Source organism: Manis pentadactyla, chromosome 3 (assembly GCF_030020395.1).
Source record: "Manis pentadactyla isolate mManPen7 chromosome 3, mManPen7.hap1, whole genome shotgun sequence".
NCBI classification, from domain to species: Eukaryota; Metazoa; Chordata; class Mammalia; order Pholidota; family Manidae; genus Manis; species Manis pentadactyla.
This window is the reverse complement of record NC_080021.1, coordinates 40261476-40278080: the sequence shown is the minus strand read 5'-3', so window position 1 is coordinate 40278080 and position 16605 is coordinate 40261476. Positions and strand designations below refer to the sequence as shown.

The window sequence follows — 16605 nt, the reverse complement described above, 5'->3', positions numbered from 1 at the left end:
ACCACATGATCATCTCCATAGATGCTGAAAAAGCATTTGACAAAGTTCAACATGCATTCATGATAAAAACTCTCAGCAAAATGGGAATAGAGGGCAAGCACCTCAACATAATAAAGGCCATCTATGATAAACCCACAGCCAACATTATATTGAACAGCGAGAAGCTGAAAGCATTTCCTCTGAGATCGGGAACTAGACAGGGATGCCCACTCTCTCCACTGTTATTTAACATAGTACTGGAGGTCCTAGCCATGGCAATCAGACAAAACAAAGAAATACAAGGAATCCAGATTGGTAAAGAAGAAGTTAAACTGTCACTATTTGCAGATGACATGATACTGTACATAAAAAACCCTAAAGACTCCACCCCAAAACTACTAGAACTGATAGCGGAATACAGCAAAGTTGCAGGATACAAAATCAACACACAGAAATCTGTGGCTTTCCTATATACTAACAATGAACCAACAGAAAGAGAAATCAGGAAAACAACTCCATTCACAATTGCATCAAAAAAAATAAAATACCTAGGAATAAAGCTAACCAAGGAAGTGAAAGACTTATACTCTGAAAACTACAGGTCACTCTTAAGAGAAATTAAAGGGGACACTAACAGATGGAAACTCATCCCATGCTCATGGCTAGGACGAATTAATATCGTCAAAATGGCCACCCTGCCCAAAGCAATATACAGATTTGATGCAATCCCTATCAAATTACCAGCAACATTCTTCAATGAACTGGAACAAATAATTCAAAAATTCATATGGAAACACCAAAGACCCCGAATAGCCAAAGCAATCCTGAGAAAGAAGAATAAAGTAGGGGGGATCTCACTCCCCAACTTCAAGCTCTACTATAAAGCCATAGTAATCAAGACAATTTGGTACTGGCACAAGAGCAGAGCCACAGACCAATGGAAGAGACTAGAGAATCCAGACATTAACCCAGACATATATGGTCAATTAATATTTGATAAAGGAGCCATGGACATACAATGGCAAAATGACAGTCTCTTCAACAGATGGTGCTGGCAAAACTGGACAGCTACATGCAGGAGAATGAAACTGGACCATTGTCTAACCCCATATACAAAAGTAAACTCAAAATGGATCAAAGACCTGAATGTAAGTCATGAAACCATTAAACTCTTGGAAGAAAACATAGGCAAAAACCTCTTAGACATAAACATGAGTGACCTCTTCTTGAACATATCTCCCCGGGCAAGGAAAACAACAGCAAAAATGAATAAGTGGGACTATATTAAGCTGAAAAGCTTCTGTACAGCAAAAGACACCATCAATAGAATAAAAAGGAACCCTACAGTATGGGAGAATATATTTGAAAATGACACATCCAATAAAGGCTTGACGTCCAGAATATATAAAGAGCTCACACGCCTCAACAAACAAAAAACAAATAACCCAATTAAAAAATGGGCAGAGCAACTGAACAGACAGTTCTCCAAAAAAGAAATACAGATGGCCAACAGACACATGAAAAGATACTCCACATCGCTAATTATCAGAGAAATGCAAATTAAAACTACAATGAGGTATCACCTCACACCAGTAAGGATGGCTGCCATCCAAAAGACAAACAACAACAAATGTTGGCGAGGCTGTGGAGAAATGGGAACCCTCCTACACTGCTGGTGGGAATGTAAGTCAGTTCAACCATTGTGGAAAGCAGTATGGAGGTACAACAAAATGCTCAAAACAGACCTACCATTTGACCCAGGAATTGCACTCCTAGGAATTTACCCTAAGAATGCAGCAATCAAGTATGAGAAAGATCAGTGCACCCCTATGTTTATCGCAGCACGATTTACAATAGCCAAGAATTGGAAACAACCTAAATGTCCATCGATAGATGAATGGATAAAGAAGATGTGGTACATATACACAATGGAATACTACTCAGCCATAAGAAAAGGGCAAATCCAACCATTTGCAGCAACATGGATGGAGCTGGAGGGTATTATGCTCAGTGAAACAAGCCAAGCGGAGAAAGAGAAATACCAAATGATTTCACTTATCTGTGGAATATAAGAACAAAGGAAAAACTGAAGGAACAAAACAGCAGCAGAATCACAGAACTCAAGAATGGACTAACAGGTACCAAAGGGAAAGGGACTGGGGAGGATGGGTGGGTAGGGAGGGATAAGGGGGGGGAGAAGTAGGGTGGTATTAAGATTAGCATGCATGGGGGGGTAGGAGAAAAGGGAGGGCTGTACAACACAGAGAAGGCAAGTAGTGATTCTACAACATTTTGATATGCTGTTGGACAGTGACTGTAAAGGGGTTTATAGGGGGGACCTGGTATAGGGGAGAGCCTAGTAAACATAATATTCGTCATGTAAGTGTAGATTAGTGATACCAAAAAAAAAAAAAAGGGCATTTTGTGTGTGGTAACCTCCAATGAGTTCTACACAAGAGTATAAAGGGCATATAAAAGTGTAGGCAAAGGGTCTGTTTGTGTTTATACAGAGGTTCAAAGCCTAATTGGGCTACCCAGAAAATGAACTAAGATATGATATGAAAAAGAACTTCCAACATCAGCACTCTCTGGAAGACTCATGCCAGAAGATGATCATCAAAAAACCCCAGCAAAGATCCACGCACTGCTATAGCTGTAGATGCACTCATCCCACCAGTTCCTGGACTTGCCATGGGAATGAGGAAGGAGATATCTAAGCTGGCCTGTGCATACAGTAAAACAACAAATTTGACTGGATCTGTACTGTTGGAACTCAATCAAGAATTAGGAGAAGTGCAAATTGTAGCGCTCCAAAATCTTACAACTACAGACTATTTACTGTTAAAAGAACATAAGGGATGTGAACATTCCCCAGGAATGGGTTGTTTTAATTTGTCTGATTTCTCTCAGACTGTTCAAGTTCAGTTGGACAATATCCACCATATCATAGGTAAGTTTTCACAAATGCCTAAGGTGCCTAACTGGTTTTCTTGGTTTCACTGGAGATGGCTGGTAATTACAGGTATGCTTTGGTTATGTAACTATACTCCTATTACGTTAATGTGTGTGAGCAATTTAAGTAGTAGCTTAAAACCTATACATGCTGAAGTTACTCTACAAGAAGATATGTCAAAGAAATAATCAATCTTCCCATGTTTTCTTCTGCCTGCTACTTCTATAGCTTTTCTTCTTCCTTCCTAATTACAACCCTTAAATAGAATTCGTGCCTCATATCAAATTTACCGAGTATCATAATTCTTCCAAGTGGTAAAGATACCTCAAGACAAATGCTGGGCATAGAAGCTACAGGGCATACATATGCAAAGAAGTAAAAAGCTAACCTTTTTCAAACAATAAGGCTTCTCTCTCACTTACCAACTTTACATCTCCCTGTATGGCCCCGGAAGATGACTGGTTAGCCAGAGACGGGTAAGATTCCTCAAGGGAGGAACAACCTAAGACAGGCACAGTCGCAGGGGGGTCATCAGGTGAGAAATTGGGGATCAACAGAGGTGAGGCTTAGAACCTCACCCTCCCTGTTCTGAGAGAAATCTTCTGCATACGTGGATGTTTTCTTGCCCTTGTCTAGCTTGGATTAACACATAGTCTACAGGCACACACCTGATCATCTACATTTGCTCTCTTACAACACTAAACTATGTTTTCTACCTTTATCTTGTATCTACCTACCACTTCAGCATTTTATTAAAAATAATAATAATAAAGAGAGAAATGTGGTATCCACATATAAATCAAGTATAAAAATCAAATGAGTATTCATATTTGAACTGACTGTTTATAGTTCATAATGCATGAGCAAAACCGAAGGTTTCTGTGATGGCTGCCCTTGTACTGTTCACCATGTAAGAACTTATCCACTATGTAAGAATTTGTTCTCCATGTAAGAACTTGTTTGTTATGCCTCAGAAGATTGGAGACTGACGAAAATTAGGCTTGGGGTGGATTAATGATTGTGCATTGAGCATTGAGTCCCCTATACAGAATTTTATTGTTGTTAACAACCATTTGATCAATAAATATGAGAGATGCCCTCACAAAAAAAAAAAAAAAAGTACACACTTCCAATGGTAAAATAATAAGTAACCGGGATGTAATGAATATAGTCAAGATATTGTAACAGCTTGGTATGGTGATAGCTGGTACCTAGAATTGTCATGTATATAAATGTTGAATCACTATGTTGTACACCTGAAACTAATGTAATGTAATACTGTGTGTCAACTACTCTTCAATAAAAAATAATTATCAAAAAAAAAAAATTTACAGTCACAATATAGGTAGGTCACTGGGAAGGAGAAGACAAGTAATGACTCTACAGCATCTTTTTTTTTAAATAAGGTATTATTGATATACATTCTTATGAAGGTTTCACATGAAAAAACAATGTGGTTACTACATTCACCCATGTTATCGTGTCCCCCCCATACTCCACTGCAGTCTCTGCCCAACAGTATAGTAAGATGCCACAGAGTCACTATTTGCCATTTGCGTTCTCTGTGCTACACTTTCTTCCCCATGACCCCCCCAACCATGTGTGCCAATCATAATACCGCTCAATCTCCTTCTCCCTTCCTCCCCACCTGCCCTCCCACACCCCTCTCCTTTGGCAACTACTAGTCCCTTCTTGGAGTCTGGGAGTCTGTTGTTGTTTTGTTACTTCAGTTTTGCTTGGTTGTTTTACTCCACAAATGAGGGAAATCATTTGGTATTTGTCTTTCTCTGCCTGGCCTATTTCACTGAGCATAATATCCTCCAGCTCCATCCATGTTGTTGCAAATGGTAGGATTTGTTTCTTTCTTATGGCTAAATAGTATTCCATTGTGTATACGTACCACATCTTCTTTATCCATATCTACTGATGGACGCTTAGGTTGCTTCCACATCTTGGCTATTGTAAATAGTGCTGCAATAAACATAGGGGTGCATATGTCTTTTTGAATCTGAGAAATTGTATTCTTTGGGTAAATTCCTCGGAGTAGAATTCCCAGGTCAAATGATATTTCTATTTTTACTTTTTTGAGGAACCTCCATATTGCTTTCCACAATGGTTGAACTAATTTACATTCCCACCAGCAGTGTAGGAGGGTTCCCCTTTCTCCACATCCTCGCCAGCCTTTGCTATTCTTAGTCTTTTCGATACTGGCCATCCTAACTGGTGTGAGGTGATATCTCACTGAGGTTTCAATTTTCATTTCCCTGATAATAAGTGATGTGGAGCATCTTTCATGTGCCTGTTAGCCATCTGAATTTCTTCTTTGGAGAATTGTCTGTTCATATTCTCTGTCCATTTTTTAATCAGGTTATTTGCTTTTTGGGTGTTGAGGCGTGTGAGTTCTTTATATATTTTGGATGTTAACCACTTGTCAAGTATGTCATTTAGAAATATATTCTCCTATACTGTAGGATGCCTTTTTGTTTTGTTGATGGTGTCCTTTGCTGTACAGAAGTTTTTTAGTTTGATGTAGTCCCATGTCTTCATTTTTGCTTTTGTTTCCCTTGCTCAAGGAGATCCATTCAGAAAAAAGTTGCTCATGCTTATACTCAGATTTTTGCTTATGTTGTCTTCTAAGAGTTTTCTGGTTTCATGACTTACATTCAGGTCTTTGATCCATTTTGAGTTTACTTTTGGGTATGGGGAAAGATAATAATCCAGTTTCATTCTCTTGCATGTAGCTGTCCAGTTTTGCCAACACCAGTTTTTGAAGAGGTTTTCATTTCCCCATTGTATGTCCATGGCTCCTTTATCATATATTAATTGACCATATATGCATGGGTTGTATCTGGGTTCTCTAGTCTGTTCCATTGGTCTATGGGTCTGTTCTTATGCCAGTATCAAATTGTCTTGATTACTGTGGCTTTGTAGTAGAGCTTGAAGTCGGGCGACTCTATAGCATCTTACTACACTGATGGACAGTGACTGCAATGGGGGTGGGCGGCTGAGGACTTGATAATATGGGGGATTGCTGAAACCACAATGTTGTTCATGTGAGACCTTCAAAAGATTGTATATCAATGATACTTTAATTTTAAAAGAAGAAAATACTATCATTCCAGGGCTCACTCTTAGTCTTCACTGAGTAACAATACATGTATCTAACATAGAAAAATAAACACCTCAGTAGTTACATATTGGTATGAATTTGGCAAAATTGGGATATCTTATAGAAATGTCTGTAAAGTTAGTAATCTGTAATGCTAATGCATTTCTTCTTCAAAAAGAAGTAGTTTTTTGTAGTTCTCAATACAATACCTTATATTTTTGTACTTCTTGCCAAAAGAGTACCCCATTTTCCAATAAATCTCCTTTTAGAGCCACAAACTGTTGAAACTGTCTTGCAGTAACTGGATTCAGTAATGCTTTACGAAAAGCAATGATTTCACTAGATGAGGATATCCACTTATTCTCCACAGGCTGTCCAAAACAGAGAATACAGAAAATTAGCTGTGCTCTAAAAAGTAATAATAAAGTCATTTATTAGGTTCAAAATTATCAACTTCTACTTTCTTTACTTTTGGCTGTTGAAATCTATGGCATGGATACTCAGAATCTGGCAAGTTTTCCCCCTCTGTTCTTCTCCCCGTTGTCTCCCTTTATATTTTTATGCCATAATTCTTTTAATAGAGAGAAAGAGAAATGATTGGATGATTTAGAACATATGACTACAATGTTTAAGAATGTTAACAGTCATTACAGTTTGGGACTATTGTGAAAAACTACATTTTAGTGCATGAATTCTGTGCTTAAATAGACAAAGTAATCACAATGTTATAATTATATATTATTATGTTATTATTTATTTTCTGATTACACATATTACATATATGTTAATATATAACTCTCTTAACTTATAAAAAGTAAAATAATCGAACATTTAAGACACTTTTTCAAAATTTTTAGAAAAAAATTTACTGTGGAGCTTCACTATAATTCTATAGGAAAAAAATCATGATTTTAGGTGAGACATCTTTATAGTATTTTAATAACAAGACAAATAATTATTAATATATTATTTTAAATAATAAACTTCCTCTGACTGAAGATTCACTTTACATTCTAAAAAAAAACAGAAGGACCCCATAGTATTTTAATAATGCTTAAAGCTATTATTTATATCTTCATAATTTGAAATATATATTTTTTACTTTGACCATTTTAGATCACATATTCATCCCCCTTTAGTATCTCAGACTAAAAACATAAGATGAATCTTATTGAATTTACTGAATAGATTTTTTTTTTTACTGGATAAATTTTATTAAAGTTCCCTAAATCTGAGTTTAGCCTAAACCATGCAAGGAAGCATCATTCCAAAGGCAGCCTTCTCAATTAACTTAGGAATTACAGTAACAGTCCATCAAAACCCACGCTAAACATCCAATGCACAAAATAAGTTTCTTGAAACAAATCCTACATGATCATCAATGTGTTGAAGAGAATTATGTAAAAAGTACTATGGGAACACAAAAGTATGAGTAACTAATTCTGCCTGGAGGAGTAAAAACTTGACAGAAAAGGTCCTTGAGGATGACATCTGAGTTGGAAACTGACAAGTGAAGAGAACTCCAGGCAGTCTAAATGAATAATGGTGCCTTTAACCCACAAAAAGTGAGTAGATGTCTATCAGTATTTTAGTGAGTCACATGTTGTATTCTCTGGACAAAGAGTTAAGACTTACCATATGGTCCATATTAAAATTATAACCCTATAAACAGGCACAACTATGTATTAGACTGGGATGTTTATTTAAAATCCCCTCAGCAAATAATGTTTTAAGACCTGCTTCTTAAGATACTAAAGTTAGTAATTTAACTAAAAACCTGTAATTTAATTAAACTAAACTGAAAATAATATATGTTGCACAGTATGAAATATAAGCCCATTCTACTTATATTTCAGTAAAAAATATAGCAGAAGACAAACATAAGAACAGTTTTACTTTTCAAAAGGAAAATACAGAAAGAGAGCATCCTGATAGACTCATGCATGTCTCTAATAGTCAAATATAATTTTGTCTTTTTTGTTAGTTTGGAGGGGTCACCTGGGTCGAGTCTGACATTCTATCAAGACCTATAGAAGGATGAATACACATAAATTTGAGCTTCAAGAAGACTGTGTTTATCATGCTTGTTAAGCAAAAGAGGCCATTTCAAGTATTATTCATATTATAGTGATTTAGGAAATCACCAAAATGATAGTTGTCTTAATTCTAAAGCTTAATTCTTAAAGCTAAAATGTAATTCTAAATAAAGGGAACAATGTCAGATAACTAAACCTGCCGATTCTGTTGCATTCTTCTCATTCTTTTTGTGTAATCCACTCTCAATAATAAATAAACTACCACATACTGGAATGAACAGCTTGTCTCAATAAAATCATCACAAGTAAAATAAATTTAAAAACATATTTTAAATTGAATCATACACTTCTAGAGTTTAGCAGGTTAAGGAACTCTTTGAGAAGAGGGGTCTGGTGGAATTACACTTTCCCCCAGAATCCATCAGCCAATTAAACAGTGCCAGCAGTGAGTTGATGGCTTAGAAAGCAGTGTCTACAACAAGGGACTTTAAACAAGAAAAAAAAAGAAAATACTTTGACAGAGTAAAACTTACAAAGGGAATAATATAACAAATACTACTTGCCTTCCAGACCCCAACTTTCCTTTCATGCTTCTGTAGTAAGAGCTCTTCAGTTATGTCTCTCATCTGTACCTAAAAGCAATACCAACTATTTTATCCCAGTTATTCAGAATGTCTGAAGTTTTGAAATCATTTACTAATTTAATAGCTTTAAAAAATAAAGTAAGGGTCATCATGGATAAAAGATCATGCAGTTCAGGAGAAAGAAGATCAGATTTAAAAATGGAAGCCCTACCCAGGTCCCTGGGCAAATCACTCAAATTCTCTAAACTGTTTCCTCTTCTACAAAATTGAGATATTAATACCTGAGGGTTTTGCCCCCAAATGTAGAAAATAGTTTCACATTAAAAATCTTCACTTTGGGTCACATGGAAACTAATGCTGGAGAGATAATTAGGACTTCAGATTTTTGTGCTCTTTTCTAGCCACAACTCTTTAAGAAGAGTACAAAAGTTATTCAATACAGGGAAGAAACACAGTAGATATTTCTTACAGTAACTGCCTGATCACAATACTTTCCCTTTTTTTGGAATCACTCCTGGTAAATCTGTGCTATTTGATGCCACCTCCCTGTCCATAGCAGACAGATGCAGGAGCTGACCTGGAGAGGCAGGAACTAGAATCACTGATGCTGAGTGTTTCTGACAGCCACACCCGAAAGAAGAGACCTGAGAATTCCTGCTGGGTTCCCAAGGCTGCCCTGGCCTGTGGCCTTTTTTAAGCTTGGGTATCAACTCTTCCCCTAAGAGTGTGAGAAACTCCAGCACCATTTTATAATGAATTATCTCCCTTCTCTTTTGTCTTTGGCTTAAGGTTGCCAGAATCACTGTAAGTTATTGACCACACAAAGAATGCTAAGTCAGGAGATGGCTATTAAGTAACAATAAAATTATTGTGGAAAACAGTGAGAAAACATAGTAAATAACATTAGTAAAGCAAGTATCTTTTTACTTGGCTTTGGATAGAGAATTAGAGCTAGGCTGAAGAAATGAAATGAGGAAATATGAGTTGTTACAAAGCTTATTTCCAGGAACTTTTTGCTTAGAACAAGTCAACTCTTCTCCATATTATAAATTCTATTTTCCCAAATGTACTGTGTTTCCATAACTTAAGGTGCTCAGAAGACTAAGAGTGTTCCCAGGATAAGTAAGGTTCAAGGTGTTTGATAAACTGACCATGGAGGGCAGCTTTTTAAATTTTCCTGATGAATATTAATACCATGTGCTTTATATACTAAAGTCCAAAATCATGTGTTCTCTGCTCCTTGGGTAATTGTTGTAAACATCAGGTTTGCCTGTTTTTAGGTGTAAGAGTTTTAAATTATCAAAGTAATACATACTTCTTATAAAATAAAAAAACAAAATCGAACTTTATAAAAGCAAAAAGTAAAAATCCTTCTCATTCCCCAGGCCCCTTCCCTGGAGATAAATCCTTTCAGGTATTTTTCATAAACATAAATATAGATAGATAGATAGATAGATAGATAGATAGATAGATAGATAGATAGATAGATAGATAGATATGCATAGATAGACAGCACAGGGATATAAGTATAATAATAAGTACATATAATTATCTTCTATACAGTGTTCTGCATCCTGCCTATTTCACTCAACAACACCTTTCATATCAGTACATATAAAAATCTCATTTTATATGGAAATCTGCATAGTTTTCCATAGTATATAATTATCATAATTCATTTAACAATTTCCCCTTGTACATCCTTGCCCAATTAAGTAATTTAAAAAATAGTAACTATATTAGTAGATAATATTTGAGTATTTTTTGTATTCCAGGCACGATGCTAAAAAACTAAACATACATTATTTCATTTTATCTTCACAAAAATCCTATGAAGCAATTACTGTTATTAACATATTTTTTAAATGAGAAAAGTAAGGCTATAAAACTTAAAGCAGTACAATTAATACATGGCAATGCTGAGATTAACACTTGGTTAGTCTGACTCGATGCTCTTAACCACCATGCCATATCAGTGCATGGCTGGATCAACAGGTATGCACATTTGATGTTTTGAGAGATACTGTCAATTGCCATACAATTATACTAACTTACATACCTTTATCTTCTGGCGTGCTGCAAACTGTTCACTTGCAAGAAACAATGGCAGCCATACATTTTCTAGCCTATTTAGGACATGTTTCTGAATTTCAATTAGAACAGGTGCATCAAGTTGCTCATGGAGAATCTTTCCCCAGCCACCACTTAAATTCATTATCTAAGAAAATAAAAATGAAACAGAAAGTACAAACTTCCATTTTGATAAAGAAACACTAATAGTCATTGATTTATTCATTCACCCCAAAAGCATTTGCTGAGCACCAATAGGTGCCACGATTTTCATTTTCCATAAAATATCTGCTGGCTATATTGCATATAGTAAAGAAAGACAATGCCCCTAACATCTAACGGAACTGTGGTTTCTGTGATGGTTGTTTCTGATGTATGATTTTGCTTATGATATATTTCAAAGAATAAAGGAGTGAGTTCTGGGAATTTACACAAAGGATATAAAATTACTAATTCAAAAAGATACATGCCCTCCTATGCTTATTACAGCATTATTTACAATAGCAAAAATAGGGAAGCAAGCTAAATATCCATCAATAGATAAATACATTAAGAAGATGTAGTACATATATACAATGGAGTATTAATCAGCCAGGAAAGATAATGAAATCTTCCATTTGTGACAACATGGATAGACCTAGAGGGTTAAATGAAATAAGTGAGACAGAAAGACTAATACCACATGATTTCACTTACAGGTGAAATCTAAAAAACAAATCAAATGAACAAACACATCAGAGACAGACTCATAAATACAAACTGGTGGTTGCCATAGGAGAGAGGGACTGACAGGATGGACAAAATAGATGAATGGGATAAAGAGACAAAAGCTTCCATTTATAAAATAAATAAGTCACAGGGATGAAAAGTACAGCATAGGGAATATAGTTAATAATATTATAATATCTTTGTATGGTGACAGTGACTACACTTGCTGTGATGAGCATTTTGTAATGTACATAATTGTTGAATCACTATGTTGTATACCTGGAACCAATAAAATATTGTATGTCACACTTCATTAAAAATAATACTTCAATTAAAAAAAAAGTCACCACACATACAAATAAAACACAGGAGTGGGATTCTTATCTTGTGCAACCATAAGCAATGCCATTTTTTCCCTCCATGGCCTCAGTATCTTCAACTATAAAATGAGGGCATTATTGTTGTCTATTAATTTTCTAAGTTCTCTTCTAGGTCTAATAGTCCGAGATTCTGGTCAAACTGACTTGTTTAAGAAAGCATTTTCTTTTGTCCATGAGGAAAATGAGGCCTTAATGATTTAAGAGACAACCTTGAGTCAGATATTATAAATACATATATTACCAACAAACCCTGGGCTGGAGATGGTGGGATGACGGTGGTGGTAGCAATGTACGGCTATACTGACAACTTCGGAGAAGAAACCAGAGGCGGTAGGAAACAGAGAAAGGCTAGGTCACACTACAGACACTAGTCTCACTTGTACAGGTAAAACTGTAATAAAACATGATTTCTTTGTGGCTCAAATCTTCCTTCTGCATAATTGTTGACTTTAACAAGCTACTAATAGCTATTTCCTGCTATAAGTCATTCTGTTTTCTACCTGTTCCTGTGTACACACCACTCAAATTTTTGGACTCCTCGTTGGAAAAGCTACCTTCTTCTTGGCTCTCCTGTGATTAATAAGATTAATCAAATCCAACTAATATAATATCATTTTACATGAAAACAAAAGAGAAACCCACTTAGCCATCCTTTCATCATATTAATCAAATAATATTAATAATAATACTGCTTTGTATTAAAAAAAGAAGAGAAAAGATTACTTTGCTAATCAAAGAGCAAACTGGCTACATAACTGAAATTAGAACTAGCATGATCTGTATAAAACACAATGTGATGCAGACATCCTTACGTACACAATAAGTAAACAAAAATAAAAGTAAAAACAAAGATGAAGAAGGGTCATTGGGAAAACTGCTCTGTAGTAAGCACAACCATTTGCTATGATAACAATGGATGACTTTTTCCACTGAATTTTAAGTTCTTAGCATGTTATACTATGGAGGGTTCACACAGTAGCATCAGATACCACAAAACCTCACATATGTAACACAAGCCAAATAGAAAACAAATGCTTTCCATGTGTTTATTTCATACTTGTGCTTATTGAGATACCCAACCACATTTGCTAATACATCCCAGATTTGCATCTCAGGGAACTAATGGCAAGGCATTTTTGTCAAGGTTGCTTAATTCTAGAATTTCTTCTCCCTCTTACTACCAAGGACTTTGGCTTGTTTCCCCCACAAAGATATAGTTTTTTATTTTGGTATGCCCTACTTGTGAACACCTCTGAATTTTAAAATTTACTGAATTTGGCATTAATCTGAGATTTGTATTTTATAAATTATGCCTTTAGAAAGTGTATTTTTTAAACTACCAATACAGAAATCAAATGCTATACATTTGGTTTCTATGTGGTAATGTAGTACTAGCAAACTTCAAATTAAATAAGTTATAACACTTCATTCTTTATATTTCAAAAGCATAAAAATTGAGCCATATTTCAAGTGTTAAAAGTGGTATATGAACACTCAAACCCACAGCTAAATCCCAACCTGACATTTTTCCTGTAAAAAATGACATCATATAGTCATTAATAAGTGTGATTAAGGCCATATGACTGTAGTACAACAAAATGGCCAGACCTATTCTTCTGGTCAATGAAAACAGTTTCTGGGGATAATGCAACAGCTGACAGGATTTTTTGAAAATCACTGTTTGAAGTAAAATCAGTTAAGAGAGCAGAAAGGAGGTAGAGATGGGGATTAATAGCTGACAATAACTGTTTTCCTCCTTATTTAAATATACAGTGACTTGGTTTCCCTGTTCACCACTTATCCAGACCTAGAATATCACAGGCACTCATATTTACTGAATGAATGGGTAAGTGAATATGTTATTTTTATTCCGCAAATTTCTTTTTAAAATAACAGTTTTTATAATATGATGCTTGAGTGAATTTTAAAGTTATTTAATTTGTAGATACTTAAGAATACCTAAAAAAATAAGATATCAAAAGCATCTAACATATAAGTCATAAAACAAAAGAAAAAAGATAACTTTTATGTCATTGTAAAGTAGAAATAAATTACTGGTTTTCATACTTCAATATAGGAAATATGTTTACATGCTGATACCTGGTTCTGCTGATTCAGAGAAGCTGGACTGTTGGGTCCGAAGAAATATTTTTTATTTAGGTATTTGTTTTTAATATTTATAGATTTTGCCTCCCTTTGCTTTTGATCTCTGCAAATTATTCTTCGGAACTGTTCAATGTCTGTCCAGCACATAAGATCCATGCTAAAATTAAAACAAAAGCAAAGTACAGTGCTTCATATTTATTCCTCTCAGTTGTACTAAACACCAAACAAGTTGTTGTTTTGACAGAACTTAGAAAGTGCTTGTCTTGACCAGTAAGCACAAGTGATTAGACCATGGAACTAATGAGCAAACTGTGTCTCTCCTAGCTGAATATATGAATGAATACAAAACATACTGAAAGAAAAGAATCTACCTCCATTATTGGTAGGGTCTCAAGGTTCTTTCATTAATGATAAACTAAATAATATTGTCAACTACAAATATGGCAAATTTTCCACTTATTCCATGTCTATTTGGCAACATGTGAAGTTTTAGAGTTGTCATCTCAAAGAAGGGTAACTATATATGTGAAACGTGGCCCCTAGGCCTAACCAGTTTCTGCTAAGTTTGGGAAAAAAATACTGGAAAAAGAATATGATCAATACTTCAGTTTATATCTGATAAATGTGTCATAATGGTCCAAGATTCCGTACAAAACTTCAATGTTTCCTTTGTGTATTAACTAATAAAAATTACAAAATATTAACAGTAATCCTAACAGCTTAGTGAAATATAAAAGAGACACTTCTCAGAAATACTTATTAAAGCACCTGTCTTAAAAAATACAAAAGAAAGAAACAGCAGAAAAGAGAAGGAGTAAAACACCCTGGTGTTCTAATTTAACAATTATTGTTTGACTGCTTGAAATAACATTTTGGAGGTGGAGATTATCAAAACATACTCCCAACAAATAGTTATTGATATAGACTTCAGATAATATGCTCATTAACTTTTACTGACATTGGTAAAATCCAGTACCAAATCACTTTTAAAATATGTTGAATCAAAATGCATGGCTTAAAAAAATAAGCAACTTAGAAAAATGTCTTAAGAGAGAAATACATTTTAAAATGCATATGCTCCCCACCTTGAATAATGAGCCTCAAGAAACTGATGGAAATGTTCAAACTCCAGTTTGTTGTTAAGCAGATAATTAAAATTAAAATGCCTATATTCTTCAGGGACATTATTCCAGTATTCTGTTTGTTTAGAGACATCAGGGAGTGGTGAAATACCAGTTCCAATTTCACAGGCAGTGCCCTAGAGAAATAATACGTTTTATAAAAATCTCTGAACACAACAAATTATTTTCCAAATTTAAATAGAGAAGTAAAAATCAACTATTAGCCCAATGACATTTAACAACTCAGTGGTAGAACTGGGTAAAGAATCTAAAATCTGGTTCTAACTCATAAACTCATCAAATTCTGTTCTGTTCCTTTCCATTCCATTCCCTTTTCTCAGGAACATTTAGTAAACAGCTACTATATATTTGATTATAAAATATTAATTTCATTATTTTTGTTAGTATAGAAGTAATATGTATTTTATAATAAAAAAAAGAAAACAAAATGCATACACAAAATACTGCCATTCAGAGATGACCACCATTAATATTTTATATTTTTCTAGTTTTTTAATACACACATGCAAGTTTATTAAAAATGAAGATCAGACTATATGACTATGTATGGTTTTGTAACTTGGTTCTTTTTCTTAATATTTCACGAACATAAAACATCTTTCTCTATAATTTAAAAAGTTTATAGAGTAGTGTAAAATGCTTCTCTAATAGTACATTTTTTATATGTAATCTCCTTCATGTAAGAGTTAATTTTTAGGTATTTTTTAAACCTGATATTTTGCAGACAGTTTACAAGCCCAACAGGGCAAAGAACTAATGAGGCCTATTCTTTGAAAAGCCATTCCTTCTGAATTCCTTATATAATTAATTCATCTGCCTACTTGCTTTTGAAAAGCATCAGACAATGAAATAAGCTACCAATATTTTAAAAATCAGTTTTCCACAGGTAGGATTATGGAGATTATAAATTGTAGTTCATAAACTTTAATATACAAATGTAAAATGTCCAATCTTTATGTATTATTTTTATTTTTATTTTGGTATCAATCTACACTTACATGAGGAACATTATGTTTACTAGACTCCCCCATCACCAAGTTCCCCCCACATACCACATTGCAGTCATTGTCCATCAGCATAATATATTGTAGAATCACTACTTTCTTCTCTGTGTTGTACAGCCCTCCCCGTGCCCCCCAACATTATACATGCTAATCATAATGCCCCCTTTCTCCCCCACCATCCCTCGCTTCCCGTCCATCCTCCCCAGTCCCTTTCCCTTTGGTAACTGTTAGTCCATTCTTGGGTTCTGAGAGTCTGCTGCTGTTTGCTCCTTCCGTTCTTCCTTTGTTCTTATACTCCACAGATGAGTGAAATCATTTGATACTTGTCTTTCTCCACCTGGCTTATTTCACTGAGCATAATACCCTCTAGCTCCATCCATGTTGTTGCAAATGGTAGGATTTGTTTTCTTCTTATGGCTGAATAATATTCCATTGTGTATATGTACCACATCTTCTTTATCCATTCATCTACTGATGGGCACTTAGGTTGCTTCCATTTCTTGGCTATTGTGAATAGTGCTGCAATAAACATAG

At 34.8% G+C, this 16605-nt stretch overlaps 1 protein-coding gene across 1 annotated transcript in view; it reads right to left on the bottom strand.

Moving 5' to 3' along the window:
* Positions 1 to 16605, bottom strand: part of RGS22 (regulator of G protein signaling 22) — a 168083-nt gene that overhangs the window by 40431 nt on the left and 111047 nt on the right. Inside the window, exons 17-21 of the mRNA XM_057497863.1 lie at positions 15011 to 15183; positions 13920 to 14082; positions 10721 to 10879; positions 8641 to 8709; positions 6251 to 6412 (exon numbers count right to left, since the gene is read on the bottom strand). Of these exons, the coding sequence (XP_057353846.1) occupies positions 6251 to 6412; positions 8641 to 8709; positions 10721 to 10879; positions 13920 to 14082; positions 15011 to 15183 (726 nt within the window). The remainder of the gene's footprint in view (positions 1 to 6250; positions 6413 to 8640; positions 8710 to 10720; positions 10880 to 13919; positions 14083 to 15010; positions 15184 to 16605) is intronic.